General features: G+C 46.0%; 1 protein-coding gene across 1 annotated transcript in view; it reads left to right on the top strand.

Moving 5' to 3' along the window:
* Positions 1–6,752: 6,752 nt before the first annotated feature.
* The window catches only part of pawr (PRKC, apoptosis, WT1, regulator), a 53,580-nt gene continuing 48,495 nt past the window's right edge, over positions 6,753–11,837 (top strand). Inside the window, 1 exon segment of the mRNA XM_069164832.1 lies at positions 6,753–7,689. Within this exon segment, the coding sequence (XP_069020933.1) occupies positions 7,126–7,689 (564 nt within the window). The 5' untranslated portion in view covers positions 6,753–7,125.

Below are 11,837 nucleotides of genomic sequence, written 5' to 3'. Positions count from 1 at the left end.
GTTCCCCTGCCTCTTTATTCCCCCCCCCCCCCCCCCCCCCCCCGCTTGTTTATTTATTTTTTTTTTTTTAATGTCGTGAAAGTGGAATATTTCGTTTTCTTGTTTCCTTCTTGAGAACGCCTGGAAGGAATTTAGTTTAGTAGGTCAAAGGTCACGGTGACCTCACCAGAACATGTTTGTGGCTGTAATTCAAGAATTCAGCTGCTGGTCGTGACAAAAATGTCAGAAATGCCTTGGAGGGTAAAACGGTCCAGTGATGACATTTTATATCCAAAAGGTCAAAGGTCAACTTCCCTGCCGACATCAAAATGTTCCAGAAAAACACTTTTTTTTTTTCCGCCTGTTATTTGCGACCAGAACGGGGAAGATTGTGAACATATTTCACATTCGATCAGATACTGAATTGGCGAAACTGATCTTGAAGCTGCTGGTTGTTTAGATCTTCTGTAGCGTCGTCTGAATTTACACCCTTAATAACAGCAGACGGGAGATAAGAAAAATCTTAGTCACACGTTTTTTTTTTATTCATCATCATAATCATAATAATAACACCTGACTGCTGTCCATCCAATCTACTTTTAACACGTGTTGTTACAAATTGGGCTTTGTGTTTTTTTTTCTTTCTCCTGTTGGAGCTCCGAGCTGCTGCTGCTGCTCTCCTTCACACCACTAGATGGCGCACAGCTTTGCAAGACCGTCAGTCAGGTGCACTTCAGATCCCAGGAAGTCGGTTCACAGAACTCCGAAGCACTTCTGTTCAGAGCCGCCGCATATTTTGTTTCACGTTACGCTTCTTAAATGCAAATCTAATACTCGACGCTCCCAGACGGTAACTACCTCCACGTCAATAACAACACTGGAGTGCGCTCCGTTTCCTCCCTGAGCTTCAAATCCCTCCAGATGTATTCAGCCTCCCTTTAATCCCGCGCCGCTTCGCTGCTCGGGTTTTCTTCACGACTCCACATGACAATATGTTCCACAGTTCGACAACATGAACAGCTGCGAGTTGACGCGACTGCGATGGTGAAACCTCGTCGCTGCACGTCGCGGGTGTGTCCGTGCTGCGCGGGTGTGATGAAGACCTCCGAATCTTCGGCTAAATCTCGCACGGGGATCGGTAAGCCGGGATCTGCTGTAATTGCCCCGAGTAATGCGAAAGTGTTTCCACTGCCTCAGCAATGCGGTTCAGAGAGTCTGGTTCGGGTCTTGTGTCTGTGACATGCTTCATCAACCGTCTCGGCAAAAGAAAAATGTCCTCATCAGGACCGTGACAGAAGAGAATCATCGAGGGGGAAGAAGAAGAAGAAGAAGAGAAAAAAAAAAAGGCAGATTCTTGGCTTTAAAAATGACTCTATGTGATTGTAACAAATGGTTTGAATTAATGCTGCTTTTTCTTGATGTTTTAAGGCGAGAGTGGTGGGAGTGACATCAATCAGTAGGTAATCGGTTCATCCTGTGAGGACCACGAATGCGCATAGATAACTTCAAGATCATCCATCCGATGGTTTCAAAGATAGTTTCACCTCCGATGCAGAAATACGTCGGAGATGTTGGCTCAAGAGGATCATCAGGGTTCATCCTCTGGGGATCAGAAAGGTCACACTTAGAGTTAATGGCCTTTAATATCTTAAAATCTACAATATATTTGCCTTACAGTGTATTTATTCGGTCCGCCATCCTGGACCTTCTACCGCATCCGTCTTATGTACAATTTTTAACTCATCTTTTTCCTATTATTTGTATTTTACAGTTTTGTTGTTGTTGTTGTTGTTTTTACATCACAAATCCTGCACTTTAAATGCCCGCAGTCAGAAGCAGTTCTGTCGGTGCTAGTAAAAGTGTTATTAATAGTGTTATCTATCATCTCTGTTGTTTCTTATTTACCTGCTATCTTTCTGTAATTTTTTTTTTTGTGTTATTTCTTTTTTTTCCTGTTTTATTTCTTATCTTGTGTGGTAGCTCTTTGGCACTGTGAGGAAGGACATTTAGTTCTGCTGATTTCTTGTATGTGGGTGAGACAAACTTGAAACTGAAAAAAACACCGTAGCACCATATTATTCTGATAAAAGGCCTTCAGAGTGCGGGTTTATTCGTGCTTCTAAAAGTTCAGTTTCTATTTCTTTACCTGCTAATCATCCTGCAAAGAGTTCAAGCTTGTTATGAAAACCTGAGATGGATAATCTGTCACAGAGAGTGAGTCACATCCGTTTTTCATGGCTGCATGCTGTATAATTCTTTGCAGACTAAAGCGGCTTTCTGAAGCTCATCGGCGTCATTTTGGAGCGACATCTTTGTACTTTTATCCCGTTCGAACATCTGAAACGAGACGGCGTGCTCCGAGAAATCGCCGGTAAAAACGTGTAATTTGAAATAAAGGGAATAAAACATTGGCGTGTCACAGTCAGAATTTGTTTGAACTCCCGGAGGCCCGAAAAATAAATCTCAGCCGGAGCTTTTACAGACCTTAAAAAAAAAAAAAAAATGAGAAGAGTTTTTCCCTGATTGCTGGACGGTGTCTTTGATTCCTGACAGCAGCTCCGGTGTGAGATGACGTGCGGTACTTTTCTTGGTTAGAAATCATCCTTAACGATGGAATTAAATCTCGGCACGCACACACACACACACACACACACTGAATGAGCTAAATCCATCTCGGCTGCGAGCACGAACAGCAGCAGGGTTAACAAACGATGACGAATCGAGGCGTCCGGATGAAGTGACGGCTCGAGTCTGTCACTGAAACCAAGACGAGCACACTCGGTTAGAAAAATGCGATCCGAGGCATCGAGAAATGACAATATAGAGACGTCTCTCAGTCTCTGACACCGGCTGCGTCCGTGGGAACGCTGAGGGGGGAGATACGGGGGGAGAGTAGGCCGCTAAACGATACTTTGATTAATCCATTAGTCAAATGACGGAGATTTAATGAACTGATTGTTAAAGTCATTAATGAGAGCGAGGCTGTTTCCAGTTTAAAGATGTGGGATTTAATACAGTTTAATAAAAGACTTTTACGTGTAGTTTTTCCACTCCATATGGACCAAACAATTATTCCAGTAAACAACCGACCGGCTCCTACTTGTGATAAGTCGGGTCTCCGGGGAATCTTTTTCTAGTCTTGCTCTGAGTTTTTAGGATGATGTTTTTTGTTTTTTCCTTTCTTCTGTACAGGATCACATAGTCTCTGTACGGTCGCAGCTGAAAGGAGCAGCAGGCCCTCCTTGCTTTAGAAAGATGGATTCAAACGATTTCCCGTCTAAACCTTTGAAGAATTTTGGCCTACCGTGTTCAATGCCCTCCGTTCCTTCCTCCACTGACCATATAAGGAAGGAGAGGTGTCGGCTGTGCTGTGATTGGCTTTGATCTGCCAGGATTTTCCACTTTCTGGCCTCCTTCGACCTTAAATGGTCTTCTGAGCCTCCATCCAGTCACGATGTTGCGCATTTCGTCTGTGAAATGAAAGTTTGTTTCATTTTGTTCTTTTTTTTTTTTTTTTTGGTTTGTTTAGCTGTTTGTGTGGGGTTTTTTTTGTTTGTTTTTTTTGTGTGCAAATAAATAACAAATATTAAAAGAAGTCATCCTCAGCACTCTTCAGGAAACATTTCGCCGTAGTGAACTGGGAATTTTAGCACAAACATAGAAAAAAAAAAATCTGGCGTTGAAGAAGAGCAGCAGAGATGTGAAATGAATAAATACCTGACTGATTACCTCACAACGAAGCACATTGTTTGCTCTGTGTAACTCCAAAGAAAAAGCATGAATTGGGCCTTTTAATGTGAGGAAAGAAATCCTCTCGTAGTTGTGTTAATTTGGTGACATGAAACTCAGCAAAGGAATCTCATTAGTTAATAGACGTCGACTGAAATCATTTTTTTTTAACTGACTTTACTTTGATTCGTTTTTCCCAAAAGAAAACAATTCACATTAATTCAGCGTTTCGAGCAGACTGAAAGACTTTTTTGTTTTTCGCCGCGTGTGCGCCGACTCAGCAGCAGAGTGAAAAGCACGGCACGCTGACCCAGCCAGTTCACCCACCATCATCATCATCACCACCATCATCATCATCATCAACAGATGGCACGGGTGGCCGTTGGAGGCCACAGCCGGGACAGCGGACAAACCTGCGAGCCGGACCGAGGACGGGACCTGAGGAACCTCCGACAACCACGAGGAACAGGGGGACTGATATTCAAAGTGGACGACGGCGCGTTCACGTCGAGGATGATTCATTCAGTGATCTGCGGGAAGCGTGTCCCCCTGAAACTCTTCCGTTTGTCCCCCTGTTAAACCTCCTTCCTGCTGTTGAGCTCTGCTGCTGACTCAGTCCTGATCCCACGCGCAGGAGGGTTAAACCGCAGCGACAGGAAGCTCAACGGTTTCAAATCCAGGATCATCTGGGAGAAAACAAGGAGGGCGACGTGATAAGCGCGCCCCCTCCTCCCCCCCCCCACACACACACACTTAAGCCTATAATTTCTTGCATTTCCTGCCCTGATTACTTGGAGTGACACGCGGCTAATGGTTCAACAAAATCCCGCTGTGGTGTCTCCATCTCTTTGCCTCAGTGCTGCCGCCGTGTGGCCGGCGGCGGTATGCTTTCAAACCCCGTCGCGTTCTCGTCAACGCGATATCTCCGGGAGACGAAACGATTCGAATTCGTCGGTCAAAGGCCACGGCGACCGTAACTCGAGAAGCTCTCGTGCGAACGCTTGCGCTAACGTCACACACAAATGTCCGACGGGATCAAATTAGGACTTGAAAACATTTTATATCCAAAAGGTCAAAGGTCAACCTCGCTTTGACATCATAACCTTCTGCAAAAAAAAAAAAAAACGCTCTTCTGTCTGGGATGGGGAGGCCGCAGACCGCATTTCACATTCAGTCAGGTAATGAACACGTGAAAGCATCATCTCCTCGTCAATTTTTTTTTGGGGGGGGGAACTTGCTCCGGATTTTTCAATTCATCGCAATAATCCGGTTTTGGATTTCTGAGATTGGCTTTAGTTATCGTCGACGGTGCGTTATTAATTACGAGGCAATGCAGCGCTGACTTTTAGAATCCACATTTACTTCTGCTCAGCGGAGGCGATCCGCACAACCCTTAAACCCAGTTTAACATCTGTGTCACCCCAACATCTGGGAGAGGCATTTCTTGAGTACCTCTTTACTGGATAAACACTTTCACGGGAGAATGAGCTCGCGGCGGCTCCTCGCCCCCGAATTACCCTCCTAATAGCTTCTGACTGAAACATTACTGTCAAATAAATGAAAATGTGCAAACGCAAGAGCGGCGCTAATGTTACGTTTAATATAAATTTCAGGCTACTTGGTGATGCTCATTTTTTACAGCGATGCATTTTTTTTTTTTTTTTTTTCTCATTACCACAAACGTGTTGCGGGTTACAAAATGTGGCTATTCATTAGAAAAAAAGGAGCACTTTTAGTACTTTAAATAAAACAAAATGTTCAGAGTCTGAACATTACTTTTTTTTTTTTTTTTTTTTAATGGAGGTAAATGGGATTTCAATAAATGCGAGCACGGCAGCGTTTGTGTTGGCATAGAAAGAAACACTCCTCAGCAGCAGACTGAAATATGCTAAATATGCAGCAGTGTGACCTGAGTCCACAGATCAGGGTTTATTTTTAGGAAGGGCGCCTCACTCCCCCCTTGCTCCACCCAGGTTCCCCCCCCCCCCCCCCCCCCCCCACCTCTCCCTCATTATCTGTATATCTGCCACACGCAAAGATAACAGCTCCCACTCACCGGTGGGATGTGGATGGGTGTCGGGAAAACAAACATTGCGTGTTTGTCATTTTTTTTTGGGGGGGGGGGGGATTATCGTGGCGTGAAATGAGGTTTTCTGACAGTAAGCGCCTATGGCGGGTTTTAAATCACAGCTTGGGGAGAAAACCTGGGCCGGTGCAGTTTAGGTAATGGCAGAAAGGCACGAGGATTGAATATCCCTGGGAGGCCGTGCGGAGTTATTACAACGGGGCTTTGCGTCAAGCGCACAGCCGCGACGCGCACGACGGCGCATTCATTATATTTCCACTAAAGCTGGGATCATAATACGCAGGAGAGCTCCAGAAAGGGTTTAAAATGATAAACTTATGCAGACACGTTGTTGTTGTTGTTTTTAGAAACAGTTATACAGCTGGAAATGTCTAATTTACTATATCTTAATAAAGTGTTTTGCTTGATTTGGAGGTTTCCATCCTATCGGATGGACTTTTCCAAAAATTGTACAAAGTGCTTTACACAAAATAACAAATAATAAAAAAAAAAAACATCTATCTATCTATTGTGAAATTACAGAACTACTGTGATAAAAAAAACACAAGTCTTCAAATGTACGATGATACTATAACGTATTCATTAGTATCTTTATACGAATATCTCAAAAGCGCCGTCAAATATCGCAAACGTCTTTACCGTAAACCACCTGTTGCGAGCCCCTTGCGGGGAAAAACGAAAAGACTATTCCGGAGTCTCCCGGGGTCGGGGTCGGGGTGGGAGGGGGGGGGAAGCGCTCCGTCTCCGCTTCGGCTTCGCTCGGGACTGTTCGTACGTCGTCGGACCAGCCCGACTTGCCAGAGGGCAGCGCGAGCACAGCGGCACCCAAGCAGCTCCCGACGAGCGCCATTCATCCGAGCGCGGCGCGGGCACACCTGGTCCCACCGAGAGCAAGCAGGGTTGGTTTTTTTTGGGCGACCGAAGCGGCTCCACCACAGGTGAGTTTCTACCTGGATTCACCGCTGCGCTCTTCTCTCGTCAACTTTTACGCACTTTTGAGTGTTTTCTTTTTTTGGGGGGGGGGAGAAACAACAACAACCTCGTAGAGATAAAGAGGGATAAGTTGTTTTGGGTTTGAAAAGAAAGCCGTAAAAAGACGTTTGGAAGTTTTGTGTTTTGTCGCGAGGCTGACTTTATTCTCCTTCTACCTGCCAGCAGCTGCCGGTTTAAACCACTCGAGGAATAGCGGTGCCATTAGTGGAGAGCTGAGAATTCACATTAACTTCAACTTTAATTTCCACCAACTTTTGCGTGCGAGAAGGAACTTATCGAGAAAAAAGGAGGAGGGGGGTGGGTGGTGGGGGAGAGAGAGAGAGAGTGAGAGAGATATCATGGCCACCGGCGGATTTAAGCCCAATGCCACGACGGACTTTTTGGAGGAATGGAAGGCGAAGCGAGAGAAAATGAGAGCCAAAATGCTGGGGGACATTGCTGCGGCGACCGGTGCTCCCTTGACTGCCGGCAACGCAAACAGCACCAACCGCCACGCCGCTCCGCCGGGCGCCGAGTTCACCGGCAACCCGGACCGGAGCGCCCCCGCGGCGAGCTGCCACCCCTCCTCCTACTCGGTGGCTCGGTCCTCCTCCGCCTCGGCTCTTAAGAGACCAGAGGAAGAGGCGCAGCACCCGGTCCACCCCGCCGCACCCGCTGCCACCCCGGGGAGCAACCTGAAGAAGGCCCCGCCTCAGGCAGACGGCACCCAGTGCGCCTCTCCCGACTCCGGCTCCGGCCCCATGGCGTGCAACGACAGCGACAAGGAGAGCCCGTCGCCCAGCAAGGGGAAGGAGAAGAAGAGCGCCGGACCCAGCGCCAGAAAGGGCAAAGGACAGATAGAGAAGAGGAAGTTAAGGGAGAAGAGGAGGTCGACAGGTGTTGTCAGCATACCGTCCAACGAGGTGAGTCACTCCCTGCTTATGTTTTAAAGTGACGGCGTGACACCTTTTAGTGCAGGTAAAGCACATTTTTCCAGGGTTTTGGGAGTCGTGGCTCATCAAAGCTGCTGCCACAAACTGGGATAATACGGAGGCCCATGTTGGGAAGGGAGGTGGCTGTCAAAACCTAGTGACAATTTGATTTGTTTTCGCCTACTGTACTTTTGAAAAGGCCAAAAGTTTGTTACTATCCGTTATGAGGTAAATATAGTCCAAATATAAATCTTTGCAAAACATTATCACAACTTTTGACAAAATGCTGCATTTTAGACTTGTTCTCTTTTGTGTTTTTCCAACGCGGTGGGATCACGCTGGCAAAAAAGTGTTCTGGCTTGAAAATATTGTTTTCGGTGCTCGCTGGAGCGCCATAAATATTTCTAAATCAAAAGAACACAGAAGAGAACAGCACTTGTTTTCCAAAAGCCTCCAAATTCCTCCCGTACACGTGTCTGGTTTAATCGACCCTCTGCAGAGAGAGAAATGAAAGCAGCTCTCGGATGGTGTGTGTGTGTGTGTGTGTGTGTGTGTGTGTGTGTTTCATTGTTATTGAATTTAAATCACCTCACACTCCTGCTCGATTCCTGTGGTTCGGACTCATGCAGGAACTCTGCAGCCAACACCTGAGGGCAGCCACTGTAATTACTTACACTTAAAAAAAAAAAAAAAAAAGCACCCAAATTATTCAAACTCGGTGGGAATGCACGCTTTTGTTTTGTTCTTCGCGTGATTGGCGGTGCGGTGCCTTCAGGACCGGCCCGTGACGACCCCCCCCCCCCCGAATCCCCTTCGTTCTCTTGCTCTGACAGCCGCCCGGGTCTCGGTGCCCTCGGGGCAGCATAACTTGGGAGTTTGACCAGTCCGTCAGTGGGCGCTCCACATCCTGTTATTAGGCGTTTGAAAACTGGTCGCAAGCCAGGCGGTAATGTTGGGCTTCGGCTCCGTGGGCCGTGCCAGAGACGTTAGATCGAGCCCATGGGCAGCTGATTATGTGGCGAAGTCGGGTGAACGGGCTGTTGTTTGAGGGGGGGGTGGTGGTAATCTGATGAGTTGTGGTGGTTGAGCTGAGTTGTGTGAGTGGGGCAGGCAGGAAGAACTGGAAGTCTCTGATCTCAACTGGAGCCCAGTGGTCTGACCACAGTTTGCACAACCGTCTCTTATCTGTGTATTTCAAAGACTTGGATGAACTTATTACCTAGTTTTCACAAACCGAGGCCGAAGGTTTCGACCGCCGTACGTTTCTGATTGTTCTCTTGTCACGTTTAGTTTCCTTGAAGTTGTGTAATTGTAAGTAAAACTCCTGCTCTTGTCTTCTTTCACTGGTGGTCACATTGAAAATCTGGTAACTGCAGGCAGCCGGATATCAGCCCGATTTTTTTTTTTTTTGTCTTCAGCTACTGACGTGACCCGATCGGTAAAGAAACAACGAGCTGAATTCGGTGGCAAACTTGCACCCGAATAATATGAGATTCGCGTATTTATTTAACGTAATAGTGACGTCGAATATTACCCGTGAAACACCTCTCACCGCGTGGACTCGTCACCGACGCTTTTAATGGGGTTACTCCAGAGGTCAGCGAGGTCAAACGTTCACCAGTTAATATGATCTTCTGCGGTTTTGTTTGGCAGCTACGTCACAGTTATGCAAATCCCTAAATGGAAAAAAATGAACGTCTTTGTTCATGCCCATAATACTGAAAACCGTGTTGGAGGAATGTGTGGTATTCTGCGTCAAGCTCTCCACGTTAGAAAGGTTTTGTTTTTTTTGGGCATTTGTTGTGTGGTTTTGTAAGACGGTTCACATGCAGTACTTTTTTCCTCTTTTGTTCCCGTAGTTGAAATCTCAGAACAAAGACCTGCATCTTCCGCTGAATCCATGTAAGAGCCTTAGGTCCGCAGCTAATAAGTGCTTTTTTTTTTGGATTGATTAATCATTCATGAAATCATTATAATAATACCAGAAAAAGGTGGAAAATGTCTTTCTTGTTTTCACTGGCCAGCATTCCTGAAGCTCTAAATCACGTCTTAATGGCCTCGACTATAATCAACCCCCAGTTTCTTGAAGCTCTCTTGATAAAGTCTCTTTTTGTAACATCCACAAAGTGAATGTGTTTTTCAGAACAACTTTCGAACAAGACATTTTAGAAATCAAAGTGTCTGCTTAAAGCCCCCTTGTGTAATATAAATTTCATTAAACGGCCGAGAGCTGAAAGTATTTGACGTTTTTTTTTCCTCATAAGTGACGAATTGATTATCAAAGCTCTTAACTTCTGTTGATTGACGATTAACAATCCAAGCATTAATCTCGGCACCTTTCTACCCGTGGAAAAGAATTTAGCGCCACAAAAAAACAACAACGTTTTCACACTTTTTTGAATTAATTTGATGTTTATTAGTCCTCTTGTTCCCGACACATTTTTATCTCGAACCGAAGATGTGCCGAACTCCGAGATGCTTTATTGTTTTGGCGCCACGTGAAACCAGCCGACTGCAACGGTTTTCTGATCCCACTTAAATGATGAAGGCTTCATCGTGTCGGCCTGATATCCTGCAGGATCACACAGAAATATAAAAAAAACAAAAAAACGGTGGCGCAGCAGGTATATTCCTTTTGTTAGACGTTTCCCTTTCTCCTCCTGTTGCATGAAAAAAAAAAAAAAATAATCAAACTATGCAAATGAGGACTCCCTCACAAGATCCCTTTGTGATGTGAATATGAGTGGACAGGTGCGAATGGAGATGCCTGGGATTATCTCCCCGCTCGTTCTGTGCGGGAATAATAGCTGTTGAGCGGTGTTTCAGAGCATCCAGGGAACCCAATCTTCTGCCCGTCGAGGCTGTAATGGCCCGATAAAAGCTCCCCGCTTCGCCGGAGAAAAGACCCGTCTGCACAGCACCGATCGGCACCACCTCCTGCAATCCTGGAAAAGGTGTCGTCTTTCTCTCCAACCTGGGAGGCCATCGGTTTTTTTTTTTTTTTTTTTTTTTTTAATGCTGACCTTTGACCCGCTCACGACACGCTTTTTGCAACAGAGGAATGTGGAAATGAGAGAGTCTGCGCGCGTCTCGAGTTTCCTCTCATCTGAAAATGTTTTGGGTCGCGATGTCGGCGTGTCGTGTCGCTCGCCGCGCTGCCTTTTATGAACTCTTGAGTTACGAGGTTGCGGTCAGACACTCCGGTGTGAACTTTTGTTTTTTTTTCCCTCAATCCGCCCCCACGCGGAGGCTGCAGAGGTCAACAGGTTCAACATGCAATACTGTGGGGAGTGCTCGGGAAGTTAACACTAGGAGGGTGGAGGGGTGGGGGGGGTGGGGGCATGAGTCTTGTTAAGCGACTGAAATACCGGCATCATTTTAATGAGTGTCGCTTTCCTAGTTTTAAATAGACTTTTAGACTTTAAGGTGCACAAAAATGTTTTTTTTTTGTACCTTTTTTGATCAACAGTGCATTTCTGTAAATGTTCGGCATGAAAATGTTGGCGATCGAAGTGGGAGTGAACCGACAGAAGAAACGAAGTGGGCGGGAGGTTGTTTGTTAAAAGGCTTTTCAATTCACAGCCGTACAAAAGTATGCGAGCATGTAAATGTGCGTGGGGTGGAGTGCGTTTCGCTCGCTGTTAAATCCTTCTCCAAACAAGGCCACATCATCACGGTAAATACCACAGGGATTTTATCACGGCCTTAGGTAAGCAAGGAGCTATTTAGGCAGGGTGTTTTGTTTCCTTCTTTTCACTTGTTGGATGAACAACAGGAATGCTAAACACTTTAATTAAAACACGTGTTTCTCAAAGTGAAGTTTCCCATGCCAGAAGCACCGGTTCCCAAAGAGAACATTTTGCTAAGTCGACTTGCTGGAATGAATCCCGGATTGTTTACAAGGGACGCGGTCACTGGAAATCTTTCAAAGAATGGACTGATCAAAAAAACAAAAACAAAAAACCCAAAAAACCCCAGAAGGTCCCAGCAGAGAGAGATCCTGTGTGAAACTTAGGGGGAATTCAAGGAGGGAATAAAGGAAAGAGAGAGGAAGTGTTCGCTCGTCTGCTTCTGCGATTGAAGTCTTCACCAGCTCGGCCTCTTTCCTTACAGGCACCCGGGGGTCCCTCGGCACCTCG

The sequence above is a fragment of the Embiotoca jacksoni genome, unplaced genomic scaffold (assembly GCF_022577435.1).
Source record: "Embiotoca jacksoni isolate LCO1_2020_lvr unplaced genomic scaffold, fEmbJac1.0.p SCAF_32, whole genome shotgun sequence".
In the NCBI taxonomy this organism is placed as follows: Eukaryota; Metazoa; Chordata; class Actinopteri; family Embiotocidae; genus Embiotoca; species Embiotoca jacksoni.
The sequence above is the reverse complement of the archived record's forward strand: the minus strand, read 5'-3'. Positions and strand labels throughout refer to the sequence as shown.